This window comes from Hippopotamus amphibius, chromosome 12 (genome assembly GCF_030028045.1).
Source record: "Hippopotamus amphibius kiboko isolate mHipAmp2 chromosome 12, mHipAmp2.hap2, whole genome shotgun sequence".
Taxonomy (NCBI): Eukaryota; Metazoa; Chordata; class Mammalia; order Artiodactyla; family Hippopotamidae; genus Hippopotamus; species Hippopotamus amphibius.
The window spans coordinates 78,993,352-79,016,316 of NC_080197.1; the positions used below are offsets into that span (position 1 = coordinate 78,993,352).

General features: G+C 47.0%; 1 protein-coding gene across 1 annotated transcript in view; it reads left to right on the top strand.

Annotated features, from left to right (window-relative positions):
* The first annotated feature begins 16,431 nt into the window (after positions 1–16,431).
* IQSEC3 (IQ motif and Sec7 domain ArfGEF 3) overlaps positions 16,432–22,965 on the top strand; it is a 104,325-nt gene continuing 97,791 nt past the window's right edge. Inside the window, exon 1 of the mRNA XM_057703895.1 lies at positions 16,432–16,985. Within this exon, the coding sequence (XP_057559878.1) occupies positions 16,432–16,985 (554 nt within the window). The remainder of the gene's footprint in view (positions 16,986–22,965) is intronic.

Genomic DNA, 22,965 nt, shown 5'->3' on the forward strand with positions numbered 1-22,965 from the left:
CCCCAAGGCTAGTTTAGGTTCTGCTACTACATGCCCTGAGGGAACCCAATAATTTTTTTACTTAGCACTGATCAGCTTATAATGATGTATTTCTAGGATCATTTGGTTAACCTATGTTTCTCCCACTAGACTAGTAGGCTTTGTGAGGGCAGGGATTATATTCTGTTGATCCTGTGTTCCTGGTATGTACCCAGGGCTGCTATGTAATGTGTGGGACCCATGCAAAATGAAAATGCAGGGCTCTGTTCAAGAAGCAGGAAAAAGTGCCATTAAAGGTAGTAAAATATAAGCTTTTTCTTTTCTTCCATGTTCTCTTTCTCTCTCAACTTGTCATAGTATTTTTAAAAAAAAAATTTTTGGATTGTAGTTGACTTATAATTTTGTTAGTTTCTGGTGTACAACAAAGTGATTCAGTTATATATATATACAATGGAAAAGAATCTAAAAAAGAATATATTCTTAAAAAGAATATATCTATATGTATCTATATATATTCTTTTAAGATTCTTTTCCATTATAGTTTTTTTTTTTTAATTTATTTATTTTATTTTTTTGGCTGTGTTGGGTCTTTGTTGCCGCGCAGGACTTTCTCTAGTTGCAGTGCGCGGGCTTCTCAGTGTGGTGGCTTCCTTGTTTTGGAGCACAGGCTCTAGGCTCGTGGGTTTCAGTAGTTGTGGCACACCGGCTTAGTTGCTCCATGGCATGTGGGATCGTCCCAGACCAGGGATTGAACCTGTGTCCCCTGCATTGGCAGGTGGATTTTTTTTTTTTTTTTTTTTGGGGGGTACACCAGGTTCAATCATCTGTTTTTATACACATATCCCCGTATTCCCTCCCTTCCTTGACTCCCCCCACCTCGAGTCCCCCCCACCCTCCCCACCCCAGTCCTCTAAGGCATCTTCCATCCTCGAGTTGGGCTCCCTTTGTTATACAACAACTTCCCACTGACTATTTTACAGTTGGTAGTATATATATGTCTGTGCTACTCTCTCGCTTCGTCTCAGTTTCCCCTTCACCCCCCGCCCCCTCCCATACCTCGAGTTCTCCAGTCCATTCTCTGTTATCTGCATCCTTGTTCTTGTCACTGAGTTCATCAGTACCATTTTTAGATTCCGTATATGTGAGTTAGCAGACAATATTTGTCTTTCTCTTTCTGACTTACTTCACTCTGTATGACAGATTGTAGTTCTATCCACCTCATTACATATAGCTCCATCTCATCCCTTTTTATAGCTGAGTAATCTTCCATTGTATATATATGCCACATCTTCTGTATCCATTCATTTGTTGATGGGCATTTAGGTTGCTTCCATGTCCTGGCTATTGTAAATAGTGCTGCAATAAACATTATGGTACAAGTTTCTTTTGGGATTATGGTTTTCTTTGGGTATATGCCCAGGAGTGGGATTACTGGATCATATGGTAGTTCTATTTGTAGTTTTTTAAGGAACCTCTAAATTGTCTTCCATAGTGGCTGTACCAACTTACAGTCCCACCAACAGTGCAGGAGAGTTCCCTTTTCTCCACACCCTCTCCAACATGGCAGGTGGATTCTTAACCACTGTGCCACCAGGGAAGCCCTCCATTATAGTTTTATTTTTTAACAAATTTATTTATTTATTTATTTATTTATTTATTTATTTATTTATTTATTGGCTGCGTTGGGTCTTCATTGCTGCACATTGGCTTTCTCTAGTTGTGGCGAGCGGGGCTACTCTTCATTGTGGTGGCTTCTCTTGTTGCAAAGCATGGGCTCTAGGCACGTGGGCTTCAGTAGTTGTGGCACATGGGCTCAATAGTTGTGGCTCATGGGCTCTAGAGCACAGGCTAAATAGTTGTGGCACAAGGGCTTAGTTGCTCCATGGTATGTGGTATCTTCCTGGGGCAGGGATCGAACCCGTGTCCCCTGCATTGGCAGGCAGATTCTTAACCACTGCACCACCTAGGAAGTCCCATTACAGTTTATTTTAAAAGTGTTTTATTGAAGTATAGCTTGTCATAGTATTTTTTTTTTGGCTATTTAATGTTATCCTAAGTTAAAAGGTTAAAAAATAAATTTAAATTATCATCACGAATTTTCATTCATCTTTATATTGTATGTTGAAAATTTTAAATGGAAATATGAGCATTTAACTCCTACGTGGAATCACCAAAATCACACAGTTCACAGCTGGTTCATGTGTATGTATTTCATTCTTACGGGAGCAGTGGAAATGCTGCATGAAAGACTCGGATGTTTCTCTTTCCCTCCTGACATGCGCCGTTCCACCCCCACACTCTGCCTCAGGTCACTGATGACTCAGGCAGGGCTGCAAGGAAAGGGAGCTGGCGGCTGCTCTGTCTTTTCCTTTATTTCCATGTCACCATTTTCAGCATAAGTGTTAGTTAATAGGGACGTAACATCAGTAAGAAAGGATGTGATATGGTTCCTCGGTCATTTGTGTTTCTTCGAACGTCACTGCCTTTTCTCTGTGCACAGAGCAAACTCTGGATTGGATGGGCAGTGTGGCCTCTCTAGCCTCAGAGTGCAGACTCTGGATTGGATGGGCAGTGTGGCCTCTCTAGCCTCAGAGTGCAGACTCTGGATTGGATGGGCAGTGTGGCCTCTCTAGCCTCGGAGTGCAGACTCTGGATTGGATGGACAGTGTGGCCTCTCTAGCCTCAGAGTGCAGACTCTGGATTGGATGGGCATTGTGGCCTCTCTAGCCTCAGAGTGCAGACTCTGGATTGGATGGGCAGTGTGGCCTCTCTAGCCTCGGAGTGCAGACTCTGGATTGGATGGGCAGTGTGGCCTCTCTAGCCTCAGCGTGCAGACTCTGGATTGGATGGACAGTGTGGCCTCTCTAGCCTTGGAGTGCAAACTCTGGATTGGACGGGCAGTGTGGCCTTTCTAGCCTTGGAGTGCCTCGCCTATCAGTCGTGGACCTGACACCCCTCCCTGTGCTGACTTGAGTCTCCCGGCGCTGCCCCCACGGTGTGTGTCCCCCGGAGCTCCCTGCTCATGAGGTGTCGAGAAGGATGGGGTGAAGGGACAGGACATGCTCTTGTGACATGTCTCCTGTCTGTGTGCACGCTCCCCTGCATCGGACTTCCCTGACAACCTCACAAAACACCGATGTCAAGATAAAATGATTAATGATTTCAAGATGCTGACAGCAGAGCATTAAAGCAAATGCGGGGTCCTTCTGACCACAGGACCCTGTGTGATTGCACAGCTCACATGCTCATGAAGGTGGCGCTTCCGAACATACACAGTAGACACACAGAAAATGTGTTAAATGAATGAGTGAAGGTTGTCACTTGATATAAGAGAAATAGTTCACTTGGTTTTGATAAAAACCAAAGACATCCCTCCTCTATCACCTTGGAGATGCAACATAAACGTCAGAGGGGCACCCCCACCTGGAACTGCCTCTTTGGGGAGACACTTCCTCTCATGTTTCAGAGCGAGAGTGAGAGAGGAGGGAAGAGGGGGCGGAGAAAGCATGAGGGGTCTCCAGACTTGCCTGTCAATTAATCACTGCACTTTGCACGTACACTTTGCACATACAGCATGTAACACCTTGTAGCCTGTGTTCTTAAGACCTGGCCTAAGTGTGAATCAAACTTCACAGCTCACTGCCTTCACCCACCTTCTCCCCGCCTTTCAGCCTCCACCCTCACTCCAAGAGACTCGAAGTTGCTGCTTCATCAGCAGAGGGCCTCTGGGACCCACCCTGGAAAGAATGCGGAGCAGAGCAGCTCAGCCGAGGTCAGACTCGCTGGCTGTTGGGTAATGCTGATTCCTTGTCTCTGGTCTTGACTCGTGTCCACAGCTTGGCACATGCAGAAAGATCTCTGAGAACTGCAAAGGCCAGGAGGCAGAAGACCTCAGTTCGAAATCTGGCTTTGTTCTACAACACTTCATCATGTGACTCCTCTCTAGGTCTCTTATCAAATGACAAAATGAACTAGATAAGTGGTCTAAAAGCGGTGTTCACAGAACCTCCAATGTCTCAAGAATTACACTCTTTGGATGAGGAGAGTCTCCCCAACTTCAGTCTTTGGTAATCATCACCATCATCACCACCACCATCACCACCATCACCACCATCACCATCATCACCACCATCACCACCATCACCATCATCACCACCATCATGTTCATCATCACCGTCACCACCACCACTATCACCACCACCATCATCATCACCATCACCATCATCACCACCATCACAATCATCACCATCATCATCACCACCATCATGTTCATCATCACCATCACCATCATCACCACCATCACCACTTCCATCACCACCACCATCACCATCATCATCACCATCACCATCATCACCACCACCATCACCACCATCACCATCATCACCATCACCACCATCACCATCATCACCACCATCATGTTCATCATCACCGTCACCACCACCACCATCACCACCACCATCATCATCACCATCACCATCATCACCACCATCACAATCATCACCATCATCATCACCACCATCATGTTCATCATCACCATCACCATCACCACCACCATCACCACTTCCATCACCACCACCATCACCACCATCACCATCATCACCACCACCATCATCACCATCATCACCACCATGTTCATCATCACCATCACCACCATCACCATCATCACCACCATCACCACTTCCATCACCACCACCATCACCACCATCATCAACACCATCACCATCATCACCACCATCATCATGATAACTACCAGCAGCAGCAGCAGCAGCATCATGGCAGACACACACTGCTCCAGGGGTTATCGTAAGGCTTTAGATGCAATAACTCATTTAGTAGTCACAATATTCCTATAAGATGGGTTTAAACCGTTACACCCATTTTCAGATGAGGAAACTGAGGAGCTGAGTGGTTAAGTGACTTGCTCTGGGTCACACAGCTAGTAAATGATAGAGCAAGGACCTGAACCTTGTCTGGCCCTGCAGCACACCTATGTAACCACACCATTCCTATTTTACCTAACTACCTGCCTCTCCATTCATCCACCCATTCAAGTTCCACACAAGAGTCTATTTGATAAAAAAGATTCCTCTGAAAATATTAAAAATAATAAAAATGTGAAAACTACTAAATATTGTCATTCAAACTGGAGAAGCCCCAGGGGGTGGGGTGCTATGATTGCTTCCCACTTCTTGGGTCATTCTCAGAGCAGCTTCTGGGGGTGGGGGTGGGGAGGGGTGACGAAAAGTTGGCAGCAGGCATAAAAAGAGAATATTTTAAAACAATTTGTCAAATGTGACACCCACAGCTTCTGTGGAGTCGATGCTATGTGAGAAAGTCAGGCAGTTTGATGCTGCTTCCTCCCTCCTCCCTCTCTCTCACTTCTCCCTCCTGCTGGGAAGGCAGAGCCAGAAGGGGTTAAAAGGGATTGGCTGGTATAATGAGATCTCAGAGGGCTGAACTTGACCCATGGGACAAAAGTCAAGGAAGGCAGATCACAGCTTAACATAAGAATCTTCCTAGCTGGAACTTCTCTGGTGGTCCAGTAGTTAAGAATCCGCCTTCCAATGCAGGGTACATGGGTTTGATCCCTGGTCAGGGAACTAAGATCCCACATAATGCGGGGCAAGTAAGCCCACACGCCACAACTACTGAGCACTTGAACCACAATGAGAGAGAAGCCTGCACACCGCAAGGAAAGATTCCGCATACTGCAATGAAGATCCGGCTGACACTGGATCAACTAAGGCCTGACAGCCAAAAATAATTAATTAATTAATTAATTAATTAATTTTAAAAAAAAGAAAAAAGAAAGAACCTTGCTAGCTGTGTTCTGAAGTTAGACCACCATCTTGTGATGCAGAGACTTGTTTGTCCTGGGAAATTTGGGGCAGAGCCTGGTGATCAGGGATGATGCGTTGGGATGCTTGCATTTATGGGGAGCGGGGAGGGTATCCTCAGGTAGGTGAGCTTTTTTCGCCTGGATCCAGTGATTCCATCTCTACCCTGACTCCACTGCGTGACTCCTGAGGTCTGGAGAAGCGCACACCTTGGTCCTGGCTCACGGGCTTCTCAGGGGCAGAGAGGAAGGATTAGAACCAGTAACTAGGGTTCTCAGACCCGTGGCTCCAGCTGGAAGCTTCTCAAATGTTCTCAGTGACACCCCACAGCATCTCCCTCAAAGGAGGAAAATTCTCTCCATGCCCTTCTCATTACAGAGCTTTCCGGAGTGCCTCTACGAGTCTGTCGTAGAGGCTTATGACCTTCTCCAAATTCAAGGCAGGCCATTTGTTGGGGCTGGAGATGGGGGGACAGTGGAAGAGGCGTGTTACCACCTTCAGCTGGGTGCGCAGGTTCTGCTTAGACCTGCACTTCCTCCTCAATGTGTTCACCACTTTCCTGTTCACACAGAACATTCACAGGTGTGAGCTCAGGGGATACCGCTGTTGACCCCTTCACAGATAGGGTTGTGGATGCCCAGTGAGAGCGAGCAACTCTCCAAGTACCATGACTCCAGAGAAACCATCACTGCTCCTGCTTCAGAACTAGGCAGCCTTTCCTTGATGGCAGGTACTGGGTAACCACAGCACCCGCATGAGACTCACGGTACAGGGGAAGAACGGAGACTCAGAGTAGGTGAATAACTTCCCCAAGGATTGCATGGGTGGAAGAGGCAGAGGGAAGGTTTAAACCTGCATCTGCCTCTTCCAGAACCCACGTTCTTTTTCCATTCCTAGATCCAGAGGAGCCCCAAGGATGTGGTATCTTGGGAGAGGGGGCATGGGGCTCTGCTCAAGCTGGAAAGCTTGGGATGCCTTCGGAATGGCCCAGACCTGGCAGGACTGGTCTGATCCATTGGGAGGAAGTGAGGGTAACTAGGGCTTCCCCAGCCTAAACCCCCACTGCAGGATGGCCTCAGAGGCTCCTTTTGAGGCCCACACCATGAACTGCACCGCCTCAACTGAACTTCACTGCATGAGGCTCTGAAATGCCACCTCCCGGACTGCATTTGAGAGAAGCTCTACCTGAGGAGAGACCTAGGGCAGCCTGGTCTGAGTGGGGTCTTGGGCTCCGTCATCTACTAGCCTTCGGAAAGCCACATTATTCCTGTGTCCCCCTGCACGCTTTTCTATAAAATGGGGTTAATACAAATACTCCATGGACTTTTCCTAAGGACTAAATGACACTGTGTATCTGTGAAAGTACTTTGTGCGTGGTATAGTGTTACTGTATTTATTCCTGTGTTTATATGTCTTATTAAAATAAAGCTGATTCTATTGGGCGCATGCTCTTGTGCCAGACGTGGTTCTAAGTGCTTCAACGCTTTACCTCATCTAGGCACACAAACAAGTATAAGGCCATTGCTGACCACCCCCCAAAGTATTCTTTCCACATCCTACTAGGATGTCCAAATACGTGGTACAGAGGAAAAGGAGTAGGGCCCTAGAATAGGAGACCTGGGTTCCAGTCCTGGTTCTGCCATCATTGGCTGTGTAACGTCAGGAAAGCTACTCACCCTCTCTGAGCCTCATCTGCCACATGTGAAAAATGCACATCTTGCTTACCACTCGCTGAGAATCAAATCAAATGAATTCATGTGATTGCACATTTCATGCACTATTTATTTGTCTTTACAATATCCTTACAACCTGTGACGGGGATTCCACTATTATCCCCATTTTACAGTTAAGGAAACCCAGGCCCGGAGAGTGGAAATACAGACGCTGGCTAGGATTACCACCACTGTTATTATATAACAATAAGGCAAACACCCATGAAAACAGACCTGAAAGGTCACAGGGAGAGGCCATGTTTGCTTTACTTTCCTGCAGGCTGATAGCCTGGTTTATTGCCAGTCCTGGCAACAGAATACAGAAGAAGCACGTATGAGCCCAAGTTCTGGTTTGTAGGGAGCCCAGAGGCAGAGGGCTGGACACAATGCTTCTGAATGCCCTCTCTAGCTGTTTCGCATCCATTGAATCTTGTGGGCCAGAGCAGACGCCACCACTGTCTCTTCCCCAGCCCCACCTGCCCATCTGGTGAGCTGTCCAATCAGAGCCCTGTGTGAAATCTGAGGTCTTCTGCGCTGAATTACAAGGATCCCCCCCACCCCCTACCGTGTGATGCAGCATGTGGACAGAGGTGGCAGCACCTTCTGTTCTTGTTAGGTTGTTAAGGGAGAAGAAAGGCAAATACGTATCCTGGGCCAGAAAAACTGATCTCCTCGCTGTTCATTGGGCATCAAAGCCCTCATCAGTATCCCTTCTGCTCCCTATTTTACCAACACATGTTACAGCTAAGAGGCAAGCCCTAAAACCCACCTCCTTCAGGAAGTCTTCCTGAACTGATGTCAACGTTGAAACATTTTATTGTTGATTATGCATACATGTAGAAAAGTACATACACACCACACACACACACATATGCACACACGCACATGCACAACGTAACCAAGTATCCTACCATGTTATTTTAAAAGAGAGATATCTGAGGCTCAAGGGGGTAAAGTGCTCCTTCCTGTGGCTGAATTCTTTCCTAAGACTAAGCATTACCGCTCACTGTCCTCTCTCTTACCCCCGCCAACCACTATCTTATTCTTCCATTGAACACATATCATTGGAACACCTGTTGGCTCAAGGCCCTGGGATTAGGGCAGATCGGGTGTGGGGTGGGTGCCCAGATTTATAAGGCGCTAATTCTCTCCCTCAAGGAGTCTGCAGTCTAGTAGAAGAAGACAACTACACAGATAACCAGATAACAGAGAGAGAGTGCTGAATGTCAGAGACAGAGAGAGAGACATCAAGGTTCTACAAGAATCCAAAGAAAGAAGAGAGGATGGAAGATGCTCACGGTGTAAGCAGCATTTATACTGAATCTTGATGGGATGGGATTTGGACATGCAGGGATTCAGGGTGAGAAAGAGCACTTTACATAGAGTAGAAAATAGAAGGAAGATGGACATCCCTGGCGGTCCAGTGGTTAAGACTCTGTGTTCCCACTGCAGGGGGCATGGGTTTGATCCCTGGACACAGAACTAAGATCCTGCATGCCGCACAGCAAGGCCAAACCAAAACACAAAAACAAAAAGAAGACAGGAAGTGTGGTTGGATCTGGGGAGGAAGAAGTGGTCCAATTTGGTTGGAACCTAATGTTCCCTAGGGGGTGTGACCGGACACAGTGCTGGGAGGGAGGCCGGAAGGCAGCGGGAGAGAGCTGCTGAGCATGAGCCGTGGGGATCGAGCGCATGGCGTGGCTCAGGGGAGGGGAACCCCAAGGCCGCCTCACCTCTCACAGTGCGCGGGACACGCATCTGGGCATGAGGATCCAGCTGTCCCATCCGTCAAACACCCTGCTTCAGGAAAGTCACCACTTCCTTGGGCCTCAAAATCTGTGTCCTGAAAAGGGAAATAGTAATCCTTTCCCTGCCTTCCTCAGAGGGTGGATTAAGGATGAAATGATAACGACACGAAGGTGTCTTGTGAGCTGGAATGGCATTCCTTTTACTGCCCTCCAGCCCAGGAGCGCTCCACATTGAGGTGCATCAGACTCACCTGGGGTGCTTGTTAAAAATGTAGTTTTTGGCTTCTGGCCATAAAAAATTGGCCAGGAGCCAAGAGCTGGGACTGCATTTGCCCTCCTTCTATCAATGACTAGAAAATTGTTATATTCCAATATACACATATATTTAAAGACCAATTTTCAGACACTGGAAAACTAGCAGCACAGGGCTGTCGTTCCTAAGAAAAGGAATGCAAACTAGGTGAGCCCTGATCGCCCTGGCTTGCTGCTGGGAGTAACTTTCAATTGCAGTGCAGGGAGAGGGGACCAAAGCAGAGCACGGCAGTCTCTTTGAGTTGAGGACACAGACACTGGAGCTTGGGGAGGCTGAGGTGGCTGGAATTTACAGGGCAGAGTTAGAGAAGGAGTTATGCAAAGAAAGAGCTCCAGGAATCCGCAGAGAGCCCTTCCTGACTCTGTTGCTAAACGCTGAACTGCACACATACAGGGTAAAACTCCACAAGACTAAGCAAATAATGGCAGGAGGGGTTAAGCTGAACAATTCTCAGGGCTCACACAGGCTGGAAGAGATCAGAGCTCTGACCAGCCAGACTGAAGAGACCTTGACGGCATTCAGTGAGATGACAGAACAATCACACCACAGAAGTAGGGAGAAGTTAGCTGTAGAGTAATGACTACTCTAGACTTGCCCTAAAAAAAAAAAGCTTAAAAACTAGTCTTGAAAGGATCAGTGAATTCACAGGTAACTTAACTACTTGCAAAAACAAAACCTAACTCTCTTTAAAGGAAAACAACAAAATCCAGCACTCAACAAAGTCACGTTCAAAATGTCCAGCATAGACTAAAACAATTACTAGGTATGTGAAGAAGCAGAAAAATGAGACCCAAACTAGGAGAAAAACATAAACATAATGAGGTAAGAAATGTAAGATACAAAAAAGAACTAGGTAGAACTTCTAGAGGTGAAACTATCCTCACAAAGCTCAGAGGGAAAAAGGGAGAAAAAAAAAAACAGAGACAGTGACGCATGGAATAATATCAGTCAGTTTGGATAGTTTCTGTTGCTATATCTTTAAGTTTACTGATTTTTAAAATTCTACAGTGTTTATCTGCTTTAATTCCATCCAGTAAAGCTTTCATTGTAGATACTGTATTTCTACCACTAAATGTTGTCTATAAGAAAAAAACACTTTAAATGTAAAGACACGGATACATTTAAAGGATGGGGAAAATGTAACATGCTGTGTTAGTTTTCTGTGGCTGCCATAACAAATGATCACAAATGCAGTGGCTTAAGCCATTCAAATTTATTATCTTGCAGTTCTGTAAGTTAGAAATCCAACATGGGTCTCACTGGGCTAAAATCAAGGCATCAGCAGGGCTGCATTCCTCTCTGAAAGCTCCAGGGGAGAATCAGTTACCTTGTCTTTCTAGAGACCACCCACATTCCTTGGCTCATGACTTCTTCCTCCAACTTCGAAGCAAATAAACTAGGTCTAGTCCTTCTCACATCACACTACTCTGACCATTCTTTTGTTGCCGTGTTTCCATGTGTCCACAGCCAGGAAAAGTTCTCTGCCTTTAAGGAATCATGTGGTTAGAATGGGCACACCTGGATAATTCATGACAATCTTCCCAGCTCAAGGTCTAAATTTTAATGGCATCTGCAAAGTCCCTTTTGCCATGTAAGGTAACATAATCACAGGTTCCCAGGGTAGGATATGGACATTTTGGGGAGCCACTATTCTGCCTACATTAACAAGAAAGCTGGAGTGGCTATCTGACACTTGCACATGAAACATTCATCAAGTCCCGAGAGTTTCAATAAAAGTAAAAAGACTGAACTCATACAGATTATGTTCTCTGACCACAAAGGAATTAAATTAAAATCAATAATAGAAAGATTTGGAAGTAACGAGGGAAATTACAAAATATTTTTCACTGAGTGAAAATGAAAACAAAATTTGTGGGATGCAGCAAAAACAGTGCTGGGTGGGAACTTTAGAGCTTTTAGTGCTTATAGTAAAAAAGAAGAAAGGTCTAAAGTCAATAATCTAAGCTTCCATCTTAAGAATCTAGTAAAAGAAGAGCAAGTGGACGCATAAGTAGGTAGAAAAGGGAAAAATTAAAATTAGAGAGGAAATCAAAGAAATAGAAAGTGGACAAACAATAAAGAAATATGACTCCCCAAACCAGTTATTTGAAGATATAATAAAAATGGGAAAATATTTAGCCAGACTGCTTTAGAAGAAGGAGGGGGAGGAGGAGGAGAGGAAGAGGAAGAAGAAGAAGAAGCGGAGTAAGAAGAGAAATATCCAAATTACCAATATCGAGAACAATAGAGGAGATGTCACTACACAGCCTACAGACAAAAAAGGCTAACAGGAAAATATTATAAACAACTTCATGCCAACAAGTTTGACTCTTCGGAGGAAATGGACACATTCTTAAAAGACATTTGTATCTACTTCCTGTTGCTGCTGTTAGTTTACAACAAACATAGCGACTTAAAACAACACAAATTTATCATCCATCTTAAGAGTTTCAGAAGCCAAAAGTCCAAAATGCATCTCACCCGACTAATGCCAAAGTATTGGGAGGACTGCACTCCTTCTGGAGGCTCCGGAGAATCCGCTTCCCTCCCTTTTCCAGCTTCTATAGGCTACCTGCATTCCTTGCCTTCTGGCTTCCAGATACCAATTGCCTCTGCTCAGTGGTCTCATCTCCTCTCTGACACTCTCACCTCCCGCTTACAAAGACTCTTGTGGTTACAATGGACCCATCAGACAATCCAGGATAATCTTCCCAATTCAAGATCTTTAACTTTAACATATTTAAAGTTGCCTTTGCCATATAAGTTAACACATTCACAGGTTTTGGTGATTAAGACAAAGACCTTCTGCCTACCAGAGACACAAGTTACCAAAATGGATACACAAAGAAATAAAATGTTTGAATAGCCCCATAGCTACTAAAGAGCTTGAATTTGTAGTTTAAAATCTTCCCACAAAGAACTCTCCAGGCTGGGATGGCTTGAGGAGTGAATTATGTCAAACATTTAAGGAAGAAATGAAATTTGCCTCAGCATACCAAACACAAAAATTAACCTGACATGGATCTTAGGCCTAAATATAAAAGCATAAATAATAAAACTTCTAGAAGAAAATATAGGAGAATATGTTTTTGGCCTTGGGACAGGGAAAGAATTTTTAGATAGGACGCAAAAAGCATGAACTATAAAAGAAAAAAATCGATAAATTTTTCTTCATCTAAATAAAAACCTCATCAAAAGACAATGTTAAGAAAACAAAAAGGTGAGCCACAGACTGGAGAAAATATTTGCAATGCATACATCTGGCCAAGACGACTTTCCAGAATAAATAAAGAACCCTTACAACTCAATAATAAGACAAACAATTCACTAGAAACAGTGGGCAAAGAAGATAATGGCCAAATGGCCAAAAGCACATGAGAAGATACTCAATAGCATTAGTCAACATGGAAATACTTATTAAAGCCACATTAATATACTTCTACTCACTCAAACTGATAAAATCAAAAAAAGGCTAAAAATACCAAGTGTTAGCAAGGCTGTGAAACATCTGAACCTCTCACATACTGCTGGCGAGAATAAAAAATAGTACAACCACTTTGGAAAACAATTTGACAGTTTCTTATTAAGTTAAATATATATATTTAGTATGTGACTTGGCGATTCCAATTCTCGATTTTTCCTTCTGATAAGACACATGTAACATAAAACATGAAACATATGAAAACATATGTCCACACAAAACATACGAAAACATGTTTACACAAAGACTTGTCCATTAATGATCACAGCAGCCTTATTCAAGATAACCAAAACCTGGAAACAATTAAAATGTCCATTAATAGGTGAGTAGATAAGTTGTGTTGATGTATCCATACCACAGAAGATTATTTAGAAATAAAAAGGAACAAACTAATGATACCTATAACAGAATAGATGAGCCTCAAAAGTATTATGCTGTGCAAAAAAAAAAAAACAACGACTAGAGTATATACTCTATGATTGCCATTTATATGAAATTCTAGAACAGGCAAAACTAATCTATCTTGACAGAAAGCAGATCAGTGGTTGACTGGGATGATGACAGCAACTGACTGCAAAGGGGCATGAGGTAGCAACCTCATTTTTTGCAGTGATGGAAATTTTGATTACACGGTGTATATATTTGTCAAAACTCATTGAACTGTGCACTCAAAGTGGGTGCATATTATTACATGTGAGTTGTAACTCAATAAAGTTGATTTTTTTTAATAAAAGGAAAAAATTTAAAAAATGAAAACACTTGGGCCCTCTTCCAAGTGATTCCAACACAGTAGGACTAATATGGGACCCAGAAATCTGCATTTAAAACAAGCGTCATAGATAATTATGCGGCAGGCTGCTTCACTTACAGAAATAGTATTGGTTTTTAGGAACACCCAACTCTTATTTAGACAACAAATCAAGTAGGCAAGCAAAGAAAATTCAGAAGAAAGGTGTTTGAGTTTTTGTGGGCCCTCATTCCACCCCCCAACCTCCATTCTTTAGCTGGAATACTGGTCACTACCAAAGTATCCTCCTGGGTGCTCTGCTCGCCCAACTGTTGGCTTAGCTGTGGCTAAGCTTCCTTCACTCATTTTTTAAAAAATATTACTTATTTATTTATTTTATTTGCTGTGTTGCGTCTTTTTTGCTGTGTGTGGGCTTCCTTTTTTTTCAGTTGCAGTGAGTGGGGGCTACTCTTCATTGTGGTGCGCGGGCTCCTCATTGCCGTGGCTTCTCTTGTTGCGAAGCACGGGCTCTAGGCACATGGGCTTCAGTAGTTGCAGCACATGGGCTCAGTAGCTGTGGCTCACGGGCTCTAAAGCGCAGGCTCAATAGTTGTAGCGCACGGGCTTAGTTGCTCCGTGGCATGTGGGATCTTCCTGGAACAGGGATCGAACCCGTGTGCCCTGCGTTGGCAGGTGGATTCTTAACCACTGCGCCACCTAGGAAGCCCTCACTCATTCTTTACAAAAGAAAGTTTGCTAGGAAAATGAACAGGAGGAAAGCAAAATAAAAACACAAATGCAGAGAAACCAATATGTTTGCAGAGCATAGATCCTTTCCCATAATGTCATCCAAGTCTGGCACCAGATGGGCTTGGCTGACCAAACTCACTGAACACGTGGTATCAACAGATATGCCTACTCTGGGGAACAGCAGGTAGACAGGGAGGCTGGTGGACCACCTATGTGGAAAATACAACAGTACAACAGATATGCTAAGGGTACTCATAGCCCAGAGGAAAGGGCCATTTTCTGCCAAACTGGATTGAACGGAGGCGTTCTAGTTCCATTCCTTAGTTTTTTCCTTCTGCCTGACATATCTCCCCTATCTTCCTCTCTTCTGCTTGTTGAAACACTTCCCATCCTTCAAGGCTCAGCTTGAATAACACCTCCTTCTTATCAGATCACCATAGTCAAACACAATGGCTCACTCCCCCGAACTCCTATGGCACTTGGCTTGAAGCGTTCTTACAGAAATTTTGATTGGTATTTTAGTTATTTATGTGCATGCCATATCTTCTCTGCTAGGTTGTAACCTTCCTGATAATAGAAACTATAACTTTTGATCTATGCTAGGGCTAGACTGCATAGTTCCTAGGACATTACTTAGCACTTAGTGTGTGTTTTATGTAAATGTACTGTAGAAATTAATGAATGATTCAGTCCATGCTGATTCATATCTCTGAGCTTTTGCTAATGCTGTTCCCCCTTTCTGGAAAATCCTTCCCACTTCAAGTGTTATTCCCTCCAAGAAGCCTTCCCAAATCCCCAAGCTGTTGTGCTCCTATAGCACTCTGGGCAATCTCTATCTTATCACTTACAACCACCACCATATGTTGAAATTAAATATTTATTACTTGTTTCACCTACTTAATCATAAGCTTCAAAAGGTCAAAGATTCCGTCCTAGTCATCCTTATCTTACCACCACCTAGCACAGTGTTTGGTGTAGTACACATTTCATAAATGTTTTTCAAACAGAATGATATCTTAAGAAGTTTCCGGAAGCATTAGCCCTATGACACAGAGGGCCTGGTTTATTTAGCTTTGTTCCTATTAGAGTGACCAAAACTGTCCTGAGGTCTCATTTCCAGAGAAAATCCAGCATAATCAGCCTTCCCATCCTAAGTTTCTCCTTGGTGGAAGGAGTAGGACCAGATGTTCTCTGGGGTCCCTTACTGTCCTATGATTCTCCCATTGCAGGCAATCCCCCTGCAGAACAGACTGCTGAGAGTGTGGCCTCTCCTCGAAGGTCTTTAAGATGGACCCCCACCCTCTAGGATAACTGGACATAGGAAAAAAAAAAAAAAAAACCTGTGACCTTTCAGACTTTCTCTTTTTAATACATTTCTCTCTCCTTTCACCACCTTCCCTTATTCTGCTTCCTCGTTCTCTCAGCCGCTCTCTCCTCTTCCTCTTTCCTTATCTGCTTCTGTTCTCCTACGGGTCCCACCGCACTTTCCCTGTGCCGCTGCTTCCGCCTCGCCGTCTTTCCCTTTCTCGCCAGATTCACCTCATCCATCCCCGGTCCCCTTCGTTTATCCTGCTCCTCTGCCCACTCCCTCACTCGCCTCCCTCCTCCCCTGCCAGCCCTGCAGGAAGCCGAGACTCCTCACGAAGCCTGGAGGTGGGAGACAGGAGGTGGGAGGGTGGGGGTGGGCCCTGGCGCCGCGGTCCCGCCCCTCGTGCGTGTGTGAATGTCTGTGTGGCGGTGACGTGGCGCCGGCGGCGGCCGGAGGGAGGCTGGGCCGGCCGGGAGGGAGGCGAGGGGATCGCCGGGGCTGCTCGGCTCCTGCGCGCCCTCGCGCTCCCCGCCGCCCGCCGAGGCGCAGGCAGGGCGCAGGTGGCGGCGGGCGGCATGGAGAGCCTGCTGGAGAACCCGGTGCGTGCCGTGCTCTACCTCAAGGAGCTCACGGCCATCGTGCAGAACCAGCAGAGCCTCATCCACACCCAGCGCCAGCGCATCGACGAGCTGGAGCGGCGACTGGACGAGCTAAGCGCCGAGAACCGCAGCCTGTGGGAGCACCAGCAGCTGCTGCAAGCCCAGCCTCCGCCCGGGCTCGTCCCCCCGTCGCCAGCCCCGCGGCCGGCCACCCCGGCCACCGCTGCCTCCGCCGCCGCCGGGGCCCAGGAACCGCTCCAGAACCACGGACAGCTCCCGCCCGCCGCGCCGCAGCCCTCGCCCGAGCAGCCCCCGCTTCAGCACCACGGACAGCTCCTGGCGCAGCCCCAGCCCGGCCCGAGCAGCAGGGTTCACGCACCCCAATCCCCCCACCAGCATCCGGTGGCGCCGGGGGCCGCCGCCGACAAGGAGAAGGAGCGTTCCCCGAGTTGCTGTGCTGCTGCTGGAGCCCTCATTCCGCACAAATCCCCCGCCGCCCTCGGCAAGGGCGTCCTGAGCAGGAGACCTGAGTGAGTAGGGAAGAAGGCACGGGGACCGTCGTGGTGGGAGGAGGGGAAGCGAATGGGAGTGAGGAGGGGACAAGGGTGAAGTCGGGTGCATTTGAGACTGAAGGACTAGGGCAGTGTGAAGTGGAGGGGTGAGAAGATGCTTGGGGGTAGAAGTGTGTCAAGGAGATTTTGGGGAAAGGAGGGAGTGATATCAGTGTTCGAGAGAGCCTGGGGGGATGCTGGAGCAAAAGGTAGTATCCAGACCATCACTGGGGGCAAAGGAGGAAAGAAATGAGGGTAAAGTGATTGGGGTTATTGGAAACTGGCAGATTTTAAAGGGGACACGATTGGGGGGAAGTTGGGGGGAAGATTAAACTGAAGAAAAGAGGACAGCTGAAGAATCTTTTTAAGTTTGGAAAAATTTGGATGGGAGTTTGGGTGGTAAAATTATTTGAATGGAGAGCGAGCTATGAAAAAGACGGAGGCTTGGCAAAGAGACATGTTAAGAGCTTTAAAAAGGGCAGGGTCCAGGAAGAGTAGAACTGAGGTCTGAGGGCACTCAGGAGGCAGAGCACAAGGCCAAGAGGCACGATGATGTGAAGAGGCGGGGGGTCTGGAGACAGAGGAAGAGGAAGGATGGGAGAAGGCATTTCCCAGAGGAACAAGCTGGCTCTTTAACTGATGCAGTGGGAGTCAAAGACAGGAGTGGCTCATCTGGGGAAGCTTACTCTGCTCTGACCTGAGTGGGCACCTTTCTTCTGAATCCCCACAGACCCAGAGGGGTACAACCCACCAGGCCCATGGAGGATCCCTTTATGGCGTCAGGACTCAGTCTGGTTATAGCTTTTTCCTCTGACTCAAGGAGGATCTCTGTGCAGGGTGTTGGCAATCGTGGAAAGGGAACAATGATGAGAGAGACAGTTGGCATACGGAGTTGGTATTTGGATGCAATTCCTGTTTAAATCTCTGTTATGGCTGGTGACTGCAAATCTTGTTTCCCCTTGGTTATTTGGTGATAACTGGAATCTCATGTTAGGTCCAGAGAGAAATATGCTCATTAGCCCCTAATGAGAAACTCTAGGACTTCAAGCTCTTTATGCCCAATGTCCATGAACTAGGGATATGGGAAGAAGAGATGAAAGAGGACCGGAAGATTCTGTCCTCTGTATTGGGAAGGCTGTGACCACGTCAGCTTCCTTTCTCTAATTAGACAGGTGATGGAAGAACAGCTCACGGGAAATCAGAATCTAGTCAGCACCTGACCCTGACAATGGGGATGCTAAGGGAGTTAGGGGTGGGAGTGGAAAGGGAGGAGAGCCAAGAATCATCTTCAGCAGCCTTGGCGAGCTTTAGTCTAGGGATACTTATGAAGATCTGACGTAGACTCATTTTCTCCTCACATCTACTGCAGAGTTAGAGAAGTTGGCTCAGGACACGGGGTAGATTTGACCAGAATCTTGGGCTCTCAGAGGGGAAGATCCAGGATGATCCCCCAGCATTGGATTGAAGCCCCAAGAAGATGTGGTTTTCCTTCTTAGCTTTCTCAATGGCCCATCTGCCCTTCCTTCAGTTTCAAGATTTTCTTTCCCTATCTGGCAGAAAAAGCAGAAAGTCAGTTTTCCCTCAGTCCCCATAGCTCAGCAAAAGGGAAAAAAAATCCAAGATACTAGGTGGCTTTTTCCCCAAATAGGGGGAACTATTCCATTTCCCAGGGGGCAGCCACAGCTTCCTGGGAATTGCAGTTCTTCACCTGATTCCTCTCCTCACACCCTTCGGTGTCTCCCTCCTCTTCCACCACATCCCCACATTCTTTGCATCCCTTCGGGGGCTGTGTGGGCAAGACAGGTTGAGGAAAGATCATTCTTCTTGGATAAAGACTTTGCCATAGTGCCCCAAAGTGGCTTAAAGAGTCCAAACTCTCCTGCCCAGGCTCTCTTGCTGGGAATCCAAGGATTTTAGGAATCACCTGGATTCCTACCCATCCTCACATGTCAAAACCAGAGAGAAACCATCACGTCCTCATCTTTCCCTCTCCTTTGTCCTGCTTTTGCTTCCCAAGGGAGCAGAACAAAATTAAGTAATTAAAATGGTGGAAGAGAGTGGAAGTTGTTGGAAATATTTCACTTGGTAAGTCATGCCAGACACCAAGAGGTTAAAACTGCCAGTAACGCCTTCCTTTCTCCAGATCCTCCAGCTATCCCTGCTGCTCCGCAAGCCTGGACACCCAGAGACTTAGAGAACTCAGACACGTACGCCTTCCCCCTTCCCTGCAGCTCCCTCCCACCTTGGACAGGAAATCATGGACATCTAGGTTGACGGAATGCCTTCTGGATCACCCATTTCTCCCCACTGTTTTGCTTAACTTCAACCCAACTTTCCCCCACAGAACCTCAGGAAAGAATCATCTTTGCCCATTACATGTTTGGCCCCTCCCTGCTCTCCACCCACGACCCCCATTTTGCATGTCTTGTCCTCTGCCCAACCTCTCAGTGGTGCCGGGCTAGATGCAGGTGGCCAGCAGGGCCACCTCTCCATGGATCTGGTGAGATGGGGAGAGGGAGAGCTGAGCCCTCTCCCTGGGGCCTCTCCTGGGGATCTCCCTGCTGAGTCAGTTCTCTACTAGGCATGCTGACGTAGGAGAAAGAGCTGGCAGAGGGGGGTCTCTGGGTCATAATTTTGCTGAAAACCTTTCTCATTTCTTATTTCCCCTTCTCTGGCCTCATTAGGGTGAGAATGCGGCCCTGGTGAGGTTGCTGAGGGGCGGGTGAGGGTTACCAGGGGCCAGGCAGTGTGAGATGCATTATTTCACGGCACAGCTTCTCTCTTATCCCCAGAACTCATCTTCCTCCCCAAATCCAGGAGAGGTAGGAGCCCTGGGGACCCTGCAGCTGGGAAATAATAGATCGTTTAATTGTCATCAGATCTGCATTAATATGCAGCCTGGCTTCTCTCCCTCCTTCAGCTGAGGGAGCTACGAAGGTGGTGGCCTTGGAGGTCAGGCCAAGGAAGCAACAATGTGGGGGTGGGTGAGCTCAAAGATATCACAGAAGAACGACACCCGAGGGGTTAAAATTCTTCTGCTGCTGCTTCCTGGCTCTTGCTAAGCTCCAGCCCCCACTGCTTTTGCCTCTTAATGAAAGCAGCAATCTAGCTTCCTCCTCTTTATTTTTTCAATCAAGGCTCACAGCATCTACAGAATTGATTACCCCTTTCCTGGCTGGAGCCAGAGCCTCAGTCTGACCTGGCAAAATCCCCTCCTCACCATGGGAGCACATGACCCAACCTGAAGCTCCTGGCTTCAGTGTGGCCACAGCTTCTGTGTTTGAGCACATGTTGGTCCACCACCCAGCCATGCATTTAGAGCCGGTGGATCCCAGGGTTTGCCCAGGTCCCCAAGCCCATGGGCAGAGGATTATTGAAGGCTGGCTAAAATTCTTGCATTATAATACAAATTCAGCTCCAACCCTAAGCTCCCCACCTCCAAGGCACCATGAAGTCCAAATGGCCCAGTAGCTCCTGTGTTCTCCTCTTCTTCTCTTGTCTTTTTTTATACCCTTCCTTCTCCTCCCTACTTTCCCCTCTTTTTCCTTCCTTCTCTCTTCCCCCTTTCTTCCCTCTCCTCAAACTTGTTCTCTCTCCCACATTTTCTTCCTTCCATCCTTTGCTTCCATTTAAGCTGCACAGGGAAATCTCCTCTGCTCCCATCCTAGGAATAAACTAAATGTGACTCATCTTTTGAGCACCACGGTCTTGTGCTTCCTGGAGGCCAGGGGATGGCTGGAAGACCGCTAGATGTGCCTTTTAACCCGTCATCTAAGATGCTGACTGGAGCAGGCATCTCTGCTCCTACTGAGTCAGGGTTGTCTGCCTGGAAGTGGCAGACCTCCAACACTGGCCCCTCCTGGGAGCTGTTAAGAGTGTGAAGTCAGTCAACTCTATTGTATCAAGTGTCTGGTCTGTTCAAAATCCTGAATTCTGTGCTGCGAAAAGACAGGAAAGACGCAGACAGTCCTTGCTCAACACACGAGACAAAGATCTAGAAACATCTAAATAAGTGTAAGCAGACTGCAAGTGTCCAGAGCCACCCTCTGTCAGAACAGAATGGGCTAAAAAGGGTGAGCATACAAAGCATAGTCAGAGCCCAGAGAGCAGGGTCTGCCTGGTTGATGTCAAGGGTTTATGTGAGGAATAGTGAGAGCCAAGGAGAGCTGGAAGCAGGATGGAGCCGGGAGGTGCCCAGCCACGCAGATGTCTGTGCGACACATGCTTACCATCCCACCCTCTGACCTACAGCCCCGCCCCCATCACTCCTCCCCCCCACCCCCCAGGCTAAACCCATCAACATGGGAAGAAGATCTCGGCACTTGGGGTCCTTTCTACCGTTTGGTCAAAAGCCCTGCTTGCTAAGGAGGCAACGTTACAGCCTTGCTCCCTGGCCTGCCTGTCCTTCTCTTCTCCAGCCCAGCAAGGAGAGGACTTCTGGCTGGTCAGCTGGAAAAAGGGCCCGAATGAAGGCTCACTGAGAGGAGGGCATGGGTGTCTTTTGCTCACCCAGCAGCTAGCATGGGGCGAGCACCTGTGACAATCTGCTGTCCCCTGCCACTCCAGGGCCTGGACCACTGCTCTTCCCTCCCTCTTATCCAAAAAGAACACAATTCAAGAGAAAACAGTCACCCCGGCCTCGGCCTCGGGAAAACCCGATGGCTTCCCTGCTGCTCAGCAGCCCGTGTGCCTTGCTCCACCGCCATCTCCTTCCTACTCCTTCCTTTCTGGACCACAGTCAATCCAGAGGTTGTCGCACACGCATCCTGGCATCCTCCCCTTGGCCTGAAACCCAGCAAGAGGAGCAGCAGCTGGTCTTGCTGATTCAGCAAATGTCTATGTGGCCTGAGTTTCAAAGGTCACTTATGAAAAATGGCAGATGGGGGTCAGGTCTTTGGCAGGGAGAGTGAATGAAAGGGAGGGTGACGTGAAAAAGGAAGGGAGAGCTGGGACAGGCAGCTGGACCCTGGTCTGGAAAGAGCCTTGCATCTTGGATTGAAATCCCACGTAAAGATTTTTTGGACAGACTGCCCTCGTTGCACAGCCTAAACATTTTCCACCGGGGCCTGAATGTACTCTCAGGGGACCCAGGGCAGTAGCAGCTTAGTAAGGCGTTTCTTAGCAAAAGGTCCTGGGGAACGCTCTCATTGCACCTGGCAGATCACCAAATGCAAGGCCATCTGGCAGGATCTCAGGCTTGGGCCACTGCAGCTCCTCCCTCCTTTGCTTCTGGAAAAGCAGAAAACAAGGGTTCCCACAAAGGCTGCAAAGGGTTTCTTCCTCTCACGCAGGAATGGAGTGGTGCTCTCCATTTCAGGCAATGAGGGCATTAATAAACAAACAAAAAGGAGCCGGAGTAGAGGGAGGCAGCAGTGGGCTGTTCGGGCCGAAAGGAACTTAAGGAAACCATAAAATCACAGAATTTTCAAGATGTAGGTGTTTCAGAACGTGAGCTTTGGAGGCAAGCATACCTGGGTACGAATCCTGCTCTACCACCTACAAGCTGGGACACCTTACATTCACTGTGTACCTTCTTCGAGACTTGGTTTTTTTCATTTATGAAATGAGAAATAATATCTACTTTAAAGGGTTGTTGTAAAATTTTTAAATTAGATAGTATTTTTTTAAACTGTTCTAGGCACACAGTAAGTGCTCAATATACTGTAATATTTCTACAGATAAAGAAACCAGGGCCCAAAGCTCATCCAAAGTTAGACCATAGCTATTGAGGAGAATCCAGGTTCAGGATTCCTTCAGGAATTCTTCCAGGCCGCTTTTCTATATGTGACCTTTCCTCAACCCCTCTACCTCTGGACAGTGTGCACCCAAGCTATTCCAGATACGTGAACGGGAGCTGCCTTGAAATGCAGCTAGGCAGGGCAAATCCACCACCCCTTAGTGATCTCTAACAAAGGTCTCACAACTGTATAGCTGGGACATGCTTCCTTAAGCCCAGCCT